Source organism: Nomia melanderi, chromosome 8 (assembly GCF_051020985.1).
Source record: "Nomia melanderi isolate GNS246 chromosome 8, iyNomMela1, whole genome shotgun sequence".
Lineage (NCBI taxonomy): Eukaryota > Metazoa > Arthropoda > Insecta > Hymenoptera > Halictidae > Nomia > Nomia melanderi.
The window spans coordinates 6,967,047-6,982,810 of NC_135006.1; the positions used below are offsets into that span (position 1 = coordinate 6,967,047).

At 38.8% G+C, this 15,764-nt stretch overlaps 1 protein-coding gene across 15 annotated transcripts in view; it reads left to right on the forward strand.

The window, feature by feature from the left end:
• Positions 1-15,764, forward strand: part of LOC116426634 (uncharacterized) — a 651,129-nt gene that overhangs the window by 460,100 nt on the left and 175,265 nt on the right. For 13 of the 15 annotated variants that reach the window (XM_076369924.1, XM_076369923.1, XM_031975851.2 and 10 more), the window contains one exon: positions 11,136-11,245. The exons of 1 other annotated variant lie outside the window; for it this stretch is intronic. In XM_076369924.1, the coding sequence (XP_076226039.1) occupies positions 11,136-11,245 (110 nt within the window). Of the gene's footprint in view, positions 1-11,135; positions 11,246-12,858; positions 12,982-15,764 lie in introns of those variants that run through there. One more of the 15 variants, XM_076369932.1, reaches the window with a different exon arrangement.

Genomic DNA, 15,764 nt, shown 5'->3' on the forward strand with positions numbered 1-15,764 from the left:
ACAAATGTTTCTTTGCTTCTGCCTCGTTGGAAAGATAATTTTATTTGAAGTTTATAGAAACAATTTGAAGTTTGTGTTGCTTGGTTATAATTGGTTTCGTAAATATTCAATTTCAAGTGCAGTACACTTTGAACAATTTTCCAAAATATTCTAAATGTTCTAAAAATTTGAAGCTATAGATGATTTTTATTTCCCTCTTTATTCCATCTCATGTTTTCTCACCAGAAAATTTCTCTAATTTTTAAGCGACAGGAAGTTACAAATGTCAAACTCGAAAACTTATCATTGTGGGTAGTTCAGAACCAATTAACCAACAAATTAAAAATTAAGCACAAATGTGAGAGTATGGCAAGAAATAGAAGGTAGAAAAAGTGAAAACATGAAGGGAAATTAAAAATATAAATACCCTCTATACAAGAAACTCCGGCTGTGGTAAATGTAAGTAGTAAGTAACTACTGCTGAAAAAGACTGGTGTATAAATATGGGAACACACGAGAAACACTTCTTTGCGTGTTGGTTATGAAGAGTACAGGTCGGAATAAAAAAGTCTGACCATTTTTTAATTTAATCGTTACACTTAATACAATTGAAGAATGTATTTCCCCTCAAACTTATATTATAACTCCATTTTACACGTAATAAATATTTCATATTAAATTGGTTTTCCATGTTTGAAGCGATATAATAAAGTAAACTAAAAATATGGAACTAAGAATATAATTTTCCTGCGTTGTATAACAATGTCAAAGAGCAACAAGCCTTAAAAACAAGAAACACTTAACAAAGAATGCAATTGTATTTACATAAAATAAAATAGTAGCTTTTTACTTATAAGAATTTGAAGTTACAGATTTATCTCCTAAATGAAGTAATCTAAAATTAAGTTCAAAGTAGAAACCTGAAGAATCTGAGAACTTAAAATAAAAAACATCTGAAAATTTGAAAGAGAATATCTCAAAGGTTAAAAGTAGAAATCTAAAAATTCGAAAGTAGGAATCTCGGAAGCAGGAAGTCAAAAGTAGATCTTTGATAAAGAAAATAGTCAAAATCAGGAAACTGAAAATCCGAGGATAAATCCGTGCAACGATCATTCCAATGTCGAATAGTGAAGACGAACGACGAGCTCTTTAGACACGGAGCATGTTAATCCGCGCGCGCGGCGATGTGAAGATTCTTCTGCTCGTAGCTGGCTGGAATGCATATGGCGCGCAAGATTCTCCGCGTTCGCACGCGGAACGGTGCAGCCGTGTTCGTTGCACACGCGAGTGCGCGGGTGTGCGTCTGCAACGACGGGATGATGGACAACTTCACGAGAGTACGCGTGTTTGTACTCCGCACTCGAGCCACGCGTACGTGTATGCATGTATATATGCGGTGCATTCATTCACGGTCGGCAAGAGCCTCTTCCGTGCACGTGTCTTTTTGTACGTTTAATTGCATAGATGCATCGTGAATGGAGTCGGTGGATGTGCTTCGACCGTAGGCAGCCGCGATCGATGCAGGCGTTCCGCTACTAGGTCGTTACAGAAACCTGCCGCCGCGACTGTTAACACCTTATCAACTAGAGGAGCGTGTCTACCATTCGCACAATGTAACACTCGGTAATTAAAATTAATTTTGTCGACTAACTAGATTAATTGCAGAAATTGATCTCTTGTTCGATAATGTCCAGTCTAATTTACGGTGCAGATTTTTAATTGATTTGAATTGAATATTGTTTGAAATTACTATTTATTATGAAGGTTTAAGTTTTATAATAAATATGCTAGCTGTAGTGAGTCTAGAATTTGATTTTTATTGAGAAATTATATAAGATGAAGTAATTCTTGCGAGCGTAACTAACAAGAGATTATAAGTTTTCCTGATTTTATTTTTAAACTGGAAATTGATTTTTATTTTATTAAAAAATATGTTTGATTTTTCTGCGTTATTGCAATTTACAATTTAGTTTTTCTGTCGATGCGTCCCATAACGTTAAAACAGATGTCTGTGTTTGGCTGAAAACAGAGTAATTTTTGCAGTTTTTCTGCAACAGTCGAACCGATTTCTTTGTAATAATAATGATGATGATAATGTTTGTAATGTAATGTTTTCATCGGCATACATCGAAGAAATTCAAGCAGTGTAAACATCAATGATATTTGGAAACTCGGATATTTATAGATCCAACTGTTTGATGTTGAAATATTCTTGCTTGAAATTTGTTTGTATATAGAACGGCGAACGGATGCCAATCAGTTTATTCCGCTTTTACAGTAAATTAATGCCATAAATGCCTCCTTTCGCAACAGTTATGAAAGAAACATATGAATAAATAAGAATATCTTAAATAAATTACCATTTTATTTTAATACTAAATCGAAACTTACTTTCACATTATAATATTGATTACTTTGTATGTTTACAAAAATATTTACTCTGCGTCTAGTTTTTAAAGGAATCCTTCGGGTATATTAAACAGGGTGAATTAACGCACTTTAATAATATATAATTATATTAATATAATCTACTCAATGAAACTAATGTAATTGTATATTAAAATAAATATATTAAAATCTTGTTTATCGGGTATATACCTATATGAACAATTTATCTAAAAAGAAAATTGACTTTATTAGATGAACGATTAAGAGTATATTTTAGAGCTGTGTACCGTTTCTTCTTTTCATTGGCCGATTTCCGTAACGTGAAGATGAATATGCCTACTTTCACGAAGGTTACTACCTGTTCGCCTACGCCAGTGTTGAAATCGATTTTGGCTTCAGGGATTTAACATGGCAAGGCCAGACCACTGCAGGAGACCACTGTCCATCAGTGATCAGATTTAACGATAATGCCAGATAATTAGATTCCACCTCTAATTCCCGTTACCAATCAAGGAACTATCAGCGGCTGGTAATTACTAGCCAGAATTACCTATTCTCTACAAACATCTCCATCTCCGTTCTACTCTTGCCGCGTAGTTTAAACGGACATCGTCGCTCTTTCAGGACTAATAATTAATTTTCACCTTCTGCTTGCGATTTTCGAGGAGTTTACCGATTTTTCCTCAAATAGATTACCCGCGAAATTGTCTAGTATAGAAACTATAATCCAAAGAAAATTATATTTCACGTACCTATTAAAAGATTTATTAAATTTCAAATGTAAAAGGTACATTACTTTTTTGCAGAATTTTATTTCCCCGCGTTTTCACGTTTGTGTGTACTGCGAATGTGTAACGTTTATCCTTGATCTATATCACCGCTCAGAAGTTCAAGCTTGCATTTTTTGTTGAGATATAAATGCTCCAATTTTTCTGAGCATACACGACTAAACTTAAACCATGTCAATATAATTTGTATCGTATTAGATGCAATGTGAAAAGTCAATTACCTTTTGCAGTTTTACTTTATTTTGTTCTTTATACAAGAAAACTGCAAATACAATCATCATTATTATATTTTCCAAAAAGTAATTGCAGAACACATACTATATAGCTTAATATTATAATGGTTCAAAAGTACCCTATAAAAATCTCAATCAAATTATATACAATTTTTTTATTTGTATCTATAAAAAACTTTCCTCTTATTTTAACAAACAGTAGTGCCTGTTTCCTTCTCTTCCTTCAAAATTATTTAATACATAATTTCTTCCTCAAAAATATCCCACAAATATTTCAATCAAACTCTATACAATTTTGAAATTTACATCTATAAAGAATTTTCCTTTTGTTTCAACTAATAATACAATATACTACATTTTCACCACTCAACAGTTTTTAATACATAATTTTTTCCTCAAAAATATTCCACAAATATTTCAATCAAACTCTGCATAATTTTCAGATTTACATCTATAACGAATTTTCCTTTTGTTTCAACGAACAATAGCGTACGCTGCCTGTTCCGTTGAACAGCGCACCGAGAATTTCTTTCGGGTCGGAATTTGTAAACAATGTTTGGTTACCAACCAAGACTGCCACAAGGAACGCGTAGCTACGACAATTATTTCCCATGTGTTATTTATTCTGACCACAGCACGGGGATCCGGATGAGGCTGGGCGGGGGTAGGAGCACGCAGCACGGGGACACGCATTCCAGCGTTTTCGACATTTTTGCAGGTCGCGGCTTAATGCGGCAGAACTCGTGAAAAATTGTTGCGCATACCGCCGCGTGGACGATGTTTTGCATAGCTTGTAAAGTGCCCGAAGAGCCGGATAATTAAGACCAGCGCGGCTCGCAACTGAAAAGCGGTCTTTTACAACTTTCGCGATATCTGCTGGCCTTTTTGCCCCGGACCCTCTTTCCTTTAATTAAAGCCTCACTTTTCTTTGGCGAACGGCGTAATGACGTATAACGGTCGAAGGACGGGAATGGGGGAACCGGCGATGGTGTAATATCGCCTAACTTACATTGCGACGGTCCAACAGCACGCGGATATAATTAGAATTGTGAAAATCGAAAGATTCTCGTGACATTATGACAAGAGAAATTTCTGTAATTGAAGAAAATTATTATTGTCATGCGTCTTTGTTGTATGAGTAATAGGTAACTATGAAAATGAGGACTGAATAATAGAATAATATAACGTTGTTTCTAAGCTAATCTTATTGACAGCATGAAGACAAACCACATAAAATCGGAGAAAATATGCAAATTCTCAATGCTGTTGGAGATGTCATTAGATTAAAAATATAAGTAATATAGGTAATTTGATTCAAATTTTTACTTTAATTATACCTTGCGGATGTTTGAATATTATAAGTGTATAAAACTTGCAGATTCTGAATTACAGAATATTTAATATTAAAGAATGGATTAGAAAAAACACATTGAATTTTAATGAATTTTAAATTGAATATTATCCAACATTATCCAATTCGTTTATTTTCATTTCGTACCCACTTATTTGACTAGTTCAACCAACTAGTTTTCACTCACCAAATTCTTGATTCGTTCGAAGATCCGATCCACTGTTGCGCAAATCCCTTCGCTGATTCGATGCCGACGAGGACGCTACAGATGAGAATCGCGCAAACATAACGCCTCCCCGCGATCGTTGATTTAACGTTTGTACGCGTAACTCGCGTGCAGGAGGTGTCAGCCACAACCGAGAAATCCACGAGCACCGGGATGCGTTTGTAATTCCATTTACCACGTAAGTGGATGCTGCAACGCGCAGACGGCATGCTTAATAAAGTGTACTTAACCGAGTTGGTGCTGGTACGCGACCTCGTCACGATCGCATTCGCCTTTCGTATCCCCCGGGGGCCGTCGAGTTCCACCCTTTCTATCTCATCCGGTGTCCCTCAGAAAGCGGAGCGTCACGCTAGGACGGTGACGACGTCGCAGACGACGACTACGACGACGATGAGTGTGCATAATTGCATCGCGCGATCGCGCTGCAGCCGCACGTGCGATCCTACGTGCACGTGGCTCAACGCTATTCTAATAGTTCTCCGGAGAGAGTTTCGCATTAATGCGACGATTTAAGGAATATTTCAGCCGTGATCTCTCTCGTGAACACGCCCGCGCGTCCTGTCCGTGATAAAGCCGTGCTGATTCCTTGTCACTCGTGTAAAATGTCAGCTGGGATTTTAGTTGATTTTAGTTTAAAAGAACGGAGTTAGACATTCATTTTGTCGATTAATAACGTAATCGTAGTCCATGTTTCTGTATATTTAACCCCTTGACCTACAATATCGCGTCAGATTTGTAATGAAAATTTTAAACTGAATTTCAGAAAGCTAAGTGTCATTTATTTGTTGAGTATGCATGGGCATAAAATAAATATCAACCTTGTTCTTTTCCTAATAAATTAGTAAGAATAAAGTGGCTGTATTGATTGCAGTTAAGAAATAATTCATCGATCATGGTTTGTTTAATTATTTCACATTATATTTAAGATTTATTTGATTCCTCTTTGTTGCTTGAGTTAAACCAATCGCGTTTCTTTACAGTAACTACTTACCAGCGACTTATTACTATTTAACCCCTTTCCCCACGATTTATTTCTCAACTACAATTGATGCAGCTACTTTGTCATTGATGATTGAGTACAAAAAAGGAATAACATTCTAGACATATTCTACACCTATGTTTCCTCCAAAATTTAATAATTAATAACAGACACATAACACTTAATTCAAATTCAAAAGAATCAAGTGTATGCTCATTAAATCCTGTTAAAATCTTCATCACGAATTTGACATGTTATTTTAACGCAAGGGATGAAAAATCATCGTGATCCAACCATTCACAACACAAAGTTATCCAACCCATTCTCCCACTTCCTTCAAACGCCAGTGCCAAAGAATTTAACCACTCCACTAATCCAATTTCAATACTCAAAAAGACCCACTTGTCAATTCAACTCTGTCCGAACTCGTTTCACCCGCCATCTCAATACAAACATTAACCTCAGAGCGCAATCCAAACACGTGAACCCGGTCAGGGAACTGCTAAAAAGATTATAGAACCTTCCAATCGGACACACGCAACGAAATATCGTTGGAACGTTCTTTGTCTCGCCATCCCAATCCCACCTCCCCTTCAGGGAAGTCCAAAACGGATCGCGTCCTCGAGGGGTCGAACTTCCCTGGAAATAAAAGGATCTTCGTCGGAGCCGGGGCTTAAGTACACGGGGCCTTTTTCCTTACCGTCTTCCGGAAGTTTTTTTCGCCGGTCGGCCGGAAGTCAACGGTGCAACGACGGAGTAAACAAGTTGCTTTTCATCAGGTTCGACGGAGGACACGAGCGCGGGTGAGGAAGGGCCGTATTTACCGGAAGTCCGTATACTCGTCTCAGCAGCGCAAACATCGAGGGAAGATAAATGTGTATACAAGGAACTTTAATAATTTTGTCTCGGAGCGTCCCCGGCGGCTCCGTGCGTTCTGCCCTCCGTCGTCGTCGCGGCGACGTCAAACGACGAGCCCGAGTCGAATCCGCCTTCAAGGGATTCCATTTTCCGCGGCCGCGATCCCCGCCCGGACGTAATTTAATAAATCAACGGGTCTGTCTTTGATGCGGCGCATACCAGGCGAATTTGATAAACGAGTCGCGCCTCGCGACTCCGCGAGTAATTCGCTTCGACCGACCTGGCCGAATTCGGTCCCGCCACCGCGGAATTTTCCATCCGTCCGCGCCACCCGACCGACCGACCGGACCGGACCGGCCGGCCGCACGATCAATTATATCTCGTTCGGACTTTTGTCGACTGATGGACCCGCGCAACACGCCGCGGTCGACTTGGATTGATAGCTGGATAGTTGTCCCGACTCCGTGACGCCGGCGGACGCGTGGTCGTTTCGACTTTCGGGAATTATGTTCTTTATTGGTTTGCACGGATGTGGATGTCCGGCCGAATTTCGAGAAGTTATTGTTGGATTGATCGTGGTAGTTGGCGCTCAGTTATTAGCGGTGAGATTGCGTTGCCAAAGATATCATCGGACTAGAATGGGCTAATTACAATGACCCTTAATGGTGTGCGTTTGTGGAGCATAGAGAGGTTATAATATTTTGGGTTTGTTGTTTTATAATCATGTGTGTTGGTAATGGGGTGGGAATAGTGGAATTGGGGATGAACGAGGTATTTTATGAAATATTTTAAAACTAACGGAGATTCGGAGAATAACTAAATGTACATTTGTCTTTGTTCGTCTTTTCGTTAGGAATGTAGTGCTGGAATTTTTCTATGTCAAATCAAGTGACTGAGAGTCCTCTGTCAAGTGCAAAGCGTTAATCAATATTATGTACAAATAAAAGATTATCTGCATGATATGAAGACAAAAGAAATACCACGCTGATTTTACTTGATTCAGTTTAGTAAGCGATCTCATTCGTGTTATTTCGTTGATAATTGTAATACAATTCAGCCGAAATCTCCGTATCATTTCTTCGCGTCCCAGACGTCATATTGCCGCGTCCCATAACTACATGAATATTAAATGCTTTTTGAACTGTTGCATAATCGGCACGTCCTCTGCGGGCTATTAAGTGTACGTCGCGGCCACGGAAACCGTGTGTTTGTCTAGCGGAATTAGCGATGCAATTATGAACAGCAGCCGCGGAGTGACGTTCCTGTTTCTGAGACGCGCGGACAGAGATGGATAAATTAGAGCAACGAGGATAGAGAAAGGAGCTCCGGTATCCCAAAGGATCGTAAATGAAATACAAGCCGGCCAAACAGTGTCAGTCAATCGCAAATATATTGCTGTCAACACGGCTGAACATTGTTAACAATTAACCGCTCCCCTGATGACCCACGCGAACGGTCCATTAAAATGCGTTGTACGGTTGCATTAAACTTTTAGCGGCAGCCGACTAAAAAAAAACCGTATTTTTCGTTCGAGTTTTAAATGACTCGCATTTAACCGAAACGTACCTCGCACCATTTTGTGTACTTTATATGATTGTTTCATGGACGTTGAAAAATGTTCGACTGTCGAATTTTCTGAAAAATAAAAAAGATAACATGTCGTGAATACCGATAAAGTGGACATGATTTTGCAATACTAATTTTGCGATATCTGTGAAGAAATCGCGTGGAATGGGAATGACAGTGGTATGAATTGTGTCGTTTACTTCCATAATTCAGTTACCTTTAATTATGAAATGAAATCTGATTATAGACCATAGTTCTTGAAGAAATATTTGTTACATATTATTTTTATTAATCCAGTGTTCCTATTAAAAAGTTGGAAACAATTCTCAAAATTTAAAGTTGAACATCTCGGGGATCATTCGTATACCTTATCCCAATGCTTTCTCGCGCACAGTATTACAAAAACTCGATTTACATGAAAAATATACACATTTATACTTTTTAGATACATCCTTGCCCTCGTAAAAAAATAAACTCAGAAAGAAACATTGATAGAACCATTTTCCACCAGGATTCCAGAATCTAAGAATCCATCAAAATACCAAACGAATTCAACTTCTAACCGCACGAAGATTATTCATTTCCGTCATCCCTCTCAATCCGAGGCTTAATATTCCCCAAGCTCCGGCGAACACCTCCCTATTTAAAAGACTTATGAACGCATCGGAGGCTCGCATTAGCGGAATCCCGCGAATTTACGAAAACGACCCGACATTTATTTCCGCATAAAAGTTCGCCCGTCCCGTTCGTCCCCGTCCTTAATTCATCGGAACAAAGCCCGCCCCCCTCCTCCTCGTCGCTCTGGGTTCAACAATTAACCCCTATCCTCATCCCCGTCGATTGTATCCCGGTACTGGTCGTCGTTTCAGTCTAGTCTCAGCGTCTTTCATCTGGGCCGCATCATCCCGATCCCGATGTCCGTCGTGGAAAAGACGTCCACGTGAATGGCTGAAGACGTATTCGTCTTCTGGCGAGCATCCTGTAGGAGCGGCAGCAGGGAGGTGGGCAGTAATAATTAAATCCTAAACGAGGCCATTTCTCCTTCGGGCTCGCGCCGCGTGAAAATAAAGCACGACGAGGCCTCCCAAGACACGAAAGCGCCGGGACTCTCGGAACAATCATTAATTAAATACGCCATGAAGCAGGGATGAAAGAGGAAGCACTCTCGACCAGGTACGGGGAGGAGGATGGTCGCAGGTGTTGCTAGTTAGTAACAGCGATTCAACGTAGGGGGCTGACTGCGGAGGAAGGAGGGTGGCAGCGTATCTCCTTGAACGTTGAAAGTAAATCGGAGGAGTAAGACTGCTCTTCGACCGGAAATGAGCCTTGCCGAGCACAATCTCCGGTCAGAGAGGGCTCCTCCATTTTGTTCTTTGTGATGTGTCCGCTATAATTGAAAATGTCCGCGCGGAATCGAGGGACTTTACGTTCCCCCCGCGCCCCGCTTCGCCCGGTGTCGCTGTTTCTCTGGGTAAACTCTCCGGCTTTCGCTCCCTTTTCACCTAGATCGTGTTGTTATTGTCGACGCGCACAATGATACGAATGTTACAATCGGGAGAAGTTGTATTTAGTTTTGGGGACTGAATGAATCGCTGTTCTAGGAAAATCTTTAGCGACGTTCGCTCCATTCTTCCCGCGATCGACGGAAGACTACCGTCTCTCGAAATAATGGGATAAACGGTATGACTTCTAAGATAGTCGGATTTGTACGAAAGGTTAATGGAATTAACCTCCTAGCGTTTGGCTTTGTCTCGGACAGGATGGGATTTGCGAATTTTGAATTCTTTTTTTGGCGGAGTTTGTGTCGTTCTATCGTCGAGTTGTGGAGTTTGTGTTTTATTCATTTCCACGTGGACTGTTGCCATTAAATTGTTGTTTTTTTCTGTGATTTTTATTTCAAATTATTGACTAGCGATGTTGTTCGAAATTGTGAGGTTCTATAGCCTATTGTTTAATATTGGGAATTATATCCGATTTATTTGTTGCTGGTATCGTATGAAATAAAACATGTACAATTCTAAAACTACAATATTATTTTAGCATTTACCACTTATTCGAAGAACCCAAACAATTCTAAATCCAGGTTCATCCACCGATGCAAATAATAGATAAAATTTCTTATTATTCAGTTCGACATAAATGGTTCTATATCAAAGAGATCTAAAAATTCCCAAAAACCCAGAACTTAATATCTTATTCGCTTTATGTGAAAAGTCGATCAACGAATTCTCATCGCACGTGAAGTCACCGTTGATCTGGACATGGTTGGAATAAGATCGACGTTTTCGTCAATAAATCACGGGTCCCGATACACAATGACGAGCAGTTGCCTCTCGATGGTTTCTTCGCCGGAGCTCGGATCGATGTTGACGACGGGCCAATCGGCCGTTAAGTGTATCCTGTGTCGAGCGCAAAAAAGAACACGCCGCGCAATCAATCTTCCATAAGTCGGAGCCTCGGAGAAGTCTAGGGTTCCTCCGTTCGACAGGTCAAAGAAAATGATCGCGTGTGCTACCGGGTGGGCTGCGCGGGTGAAATCTTGCACGGCGTCGCAAGAAATCATCGATCGTGGATCTCCGAGGCTTCGCGGCGGTGTAGGTAATGGTTTCATCCCCTGATCGACGGAACAGGAAAACGAGTTTCTTCCGCGAGCCGTGGTTTTCCTCGGGACCTGTCTCGATTTATCAAGATGTTCGATTTGTCGTCGGCTACTGACGAAAAGCCAACGACCTTGCACCTCACCGGTATCTGTTCTCTCTGGTTTTAGGTAGCAGTGAGGAGTCGAGACCTGGCGGCGGGGATCCTGGAAAGTTGGGGGTGAAGAAACCAAGACCGAAGGCTTCGTCGCCCAACCGACAGGGACCACAGCAATGCCAGGTAAGGAATTCAACTGTTCTATGGGTACAGTCGAGTTTAGGGGTTAATTACACAAATATTTGAAGAAGTTCATTAATTATTCAAATTAAGTTAACTATTCAAGTATTTAAAAGAATTACTTGTAGGTTTGATTATGGGAAAGCAAGTATTTGAAATAATTATTTGTAGGTTCGATTATAAGAAAGCAAGTATTTGAAAAAATTGTTTGTAGATTCAATTTTCTTTTTATTCTTTCATTGCACCTGTGTTTGTACTATCCGTAAATTCAAAGTAATCCTTAACATTGTACTCTATTCTACTTTGATTTTAGTTTAATTTATATTATTTTTTTATATTATTTAAATTACAATTAGAATAGAATTCTTATAAATATTAATTCCCCAGAATAACATTTAAATAGAAAATGAATTTACTGATAATGTTACTCAATCGAAAATTACAATGAACGTTTCACTATACATTACTTAAATTAAAAACTCTTACGAATACATTAAACCTGGAATTCAATCAATCCATTCGTTTTAAGATAACAAAACGTCCACTTCAAAGATCTGTATTAAGATACATTTCCTCAACTGACGCACGAGTTGTCAAGATCCGACGGAAAATTTAATAGCAGTCGGTCATACTAAAATCATACTCCTTTAATTGAATTAAAATATTAACCCTCGGAATAGCGGGATTGAGGCCGCCACCCATTGTATTCCTTCAGAGTCGAAAACTCAAAAGTATCCGACCATTGTCGACGATCTGTTCAAACAGCGCCCGCCCCGAGGAAAAAAGGATAAGAGAACCGAGAAGCCGAAACACGCTTTAATGTCAGAGTTCAATCAGCACTCGGCTCGCGACCGAGCTCGTCCCCGATGACGTTCGTTTGACAATTTTATTAACCCGCCGCTGCTCTTCCGCAAAGAGAGTTTTCGCGGCGCAATCGCAGAGAATGGAGAAACAGTTCATTAGCGACACGCGGACGATCGAATTAAGTGGCAGCGGATCGATCGGCAATGGAGAGCGGCCGCAAAACCACAAGTCCACAAAATTTACACAGGCTTATCAAGCGTGGTCGCTTTTATCCCACCGTTTCACCGTTTTTACCACTATTTTCCATTCATTGCGCGGACGTCGGTTTGATTTTGCTGCGTTGTTCGGAAACAATTTTAGGGGCAGCAGCATTGTATTTAGACACAAGCGCGTGTAAAGTGTTAAGTTGGTTGCGGACATTTGCGTGAAGTTTCGTCTTTGAATGGCAGAGAGAAATCTGTTTCCTCTATTAACGGTTGTATTTATTTCTCGAGACTGATGAAATTTTAGTTCGTAATTTAGTAGGGAGACTATAAAAGGAACATAGAGATTATTGTGATTTTCTCAGAGGGATGTTACCTGAATTTTTAATATGAAGATAATTAAGTAGTATTTAATAATTAATTTAATGTACACTATGAATTAACGTAGAAATAATTACAAGGTAATGTTGTTTTTATGTTTTCAACCCTTTCTTATTCTGTCGAGCATTTTACGTTTTTTGTATGTTTACGTCTGAAAGCTGATCTTTACATCCTTGCTCAGCCCTTAGTGTTATATCTAGTAGTACTTTTTTATTTTCCTTCCAGGAAGGATGAGTCACTGTGACGTTATCGAACTTGAAACGCCATCCTGACCTACATTCAATTTGGGTTTGCGAGGGCGTAATGGGATCGAAGGAAAATCTACGGATCTTTGGAAATCGGAACTAAAAAGTTTGTGTAAACAACAGTTTCCCCTCTCGCTCAGTATTTGGTCACTAAACAGCGAACTTTTATGCAAATTGATATTTTCATAGCAGAACTAAGGCGACAGGAATTAAAAACAAATTTATTTTTACTACAAAGTATTTTAATTAGATTAAAATAGTATGAAAATACTGTTAATCATTACTGCAGTTATTTATTTTGTTTATATTATACAATAGAATACAAAAAAATCAATTCATCGTCTATCGATCGATGAATCGATGCAAATTTCATCCACTTTTATCATACCACGAGTTTCTTTACAATTTTTCAGTTTCTGTAACGCATATATCCACCTGTTTCTCGTGTAAATTAAAATTATTTTAACAACGAAGTTATTTTTTTAGAGAAGCACGTTTTCCATTACCATTAAATTTCTGTAATTTTCAAGCCGTGCACGATTCCGCGCCAGGCTAATCAAAATTTTTTATACCTGACAGTCCTTTTTATTTTATTTAATTACCGTTACAATTTACGCTTTTTTCCGGGAGAATAAAAGTTCTTGCAAATTACACCTGCAGAGTCGCGAAATTGTCAAATAGTAATCGCATTTCGTTTTTTCGCCACTATTTTTTGTTCCACTACTCAGAGGACGGTGATTTAATAACTGCTGTGTGCCTACTCCAGTTATGTTCCTCGCGTTCGGCTTTTACATTCCCTACGTGCCTGTTTCGCGCAACCTAATTGTGGTGTTTCGTGGCCGAAGATTTATCTTCGTAATCGCGGTGCAATTGGGCCAAAAGTTCAAGGCCGTTCCGAGTATCCTCCACTTCGTTAGTCGCTTTCGGCCCGATTCCTCTTGCCAATTGGCGAACACGCTCGAGAGGAATTTGCGGATGAGATTTCCGACCAATCGAATTCTATTGCCTTTGATTTTAATCAACGGCCGCAAGAGAATTCGTCGAAATGAAAGAAAACTATGTATCCCTCCGTGCAATATTTTAGGCATGCGTACTTCGTTTCCCGATATTAATTCGAGGACCCGTGGTCTGTATAAAACTCGTACCAATATTTTCGTATTTCAAATTGATACAGCCATCACTGCGGGAAATATTAATGTTTTTCTGACTTCCCCGCGTGACATTTGATTTTCTAATCGAAGTCGGAGTAATTGATAAATGTTTGTTTAATGAACGCGATATTACTTTAATAGTATTCTACGTGGTTCATACACATGATTTATTAATTTATGAATATGCACTGGTATAAAACAAATTGCGCAGAATATATTATGTTTGTTTCTGATGAATAAAATCATGGCCGCGTCGAAGCTAATTAACTTTCAGTTTTCAAAGGAAGGTGTCCTTGTCTAGCTTCACGTATGACAAACGAATTCACATAAATTATTTGTAATAATTGAATTGGAATCAATTGTAGCAATATTGCCACACCTTTATTCGGGCTCCCTTCACTGTTAAAAGTTACATAATTAGTTCAAAGCACAAGAGCACGACTCCGGGACAAACGTCGTGGTTATGTTTGTGCATTTTGCATTAATTTAATTTCGGCGAATTTCTCTGAACGTTAATAATTACACTTGTTTACTGCGCATGACAGGAATAACAACATAGTTCTCCAACTCAGCCGTTTCAGTCAAAGCATTTAATTTTATCCCTTTGAAGTAAGATATTCGCAGCAGATTCATGTCGGAGCGAGAATTCAGGATCATACTAAGTACTTCGGTGGAAGCAGCGAATTTCTTGTTACGCATTCCTCATATAAATTCTGAAATTCCTTTATCGGAAATTTTGTTCATTGTCGGTATTAAACCATTTCGAGTTTAACTGAAACAAGTATTCACATTTTGTCATTCTAAATCGTGAACAATTAATATTCTAATGAATGATCTTTAGGTATTCCAATAAGCATAGAATTTAATATTGAAGCGAAGTTTGATTTAATATTAAACCGTTTGTTAGATGCACCAATTATCATGGAAGTACTTGACCAAATATTATTGAACAAGAGATAACTGTGATTGATTTTAAATATCAGATTAGGAAATAAACTAAAAGGAGTATAAAATTCTGTTAATATTTATTTTCCCTCGTTGAATTGGTAAAATAGAATTCGAATTCCAAATAAATTCCATAGTTTTTGTCACAACAACACAAGTTTAAAAATAGGTTTTCAATTTACAAATGTACGTATTCAATATTTTTCTATTCTAATTTTTCATCGATAAATATACCTTCCATTTGAGAAAATAATGATTTACATAATTATAAACTCACAATTTATAAAATTTGTATTTTTTACTTTAATACTTTACATGTTCATAATGAGATGCAGAAATTTGTGGTTCTCCGAGATCTCCTTGTTTCGATGGAAATTAGTTTTCTTTAGTTGTTTCGTTCAAGTCATATACATGCACGTGAAACGCGTGCACGCATGACCTATATCGGCTCATAATGGTGGCGTCACGACAGCAAAGCGGCGACACTATGGATAGTGGACTGTTTATACATCCGAGCTTGCAGCGACCGGAGTGGCCGGTGCACGCGTATGTACACATAGAACTCGGTGCACCGACATCGGAGCCAGTGTGTAACGCGAAAAGGTTGTTGAATATTCAGATGGAACGATCCTCGAGTGACCACGAGGAACACGGTGTCTTGCACAGTAACATACGAATGCAATATCTCTTCGTTCAAAATTGACCATAATTAAGTGACCGATTGTTTAAGCATGAAGCATTCGATTCTAAAATAACACATTGCACATATTTTCATAAAATAACGTCAGTGATT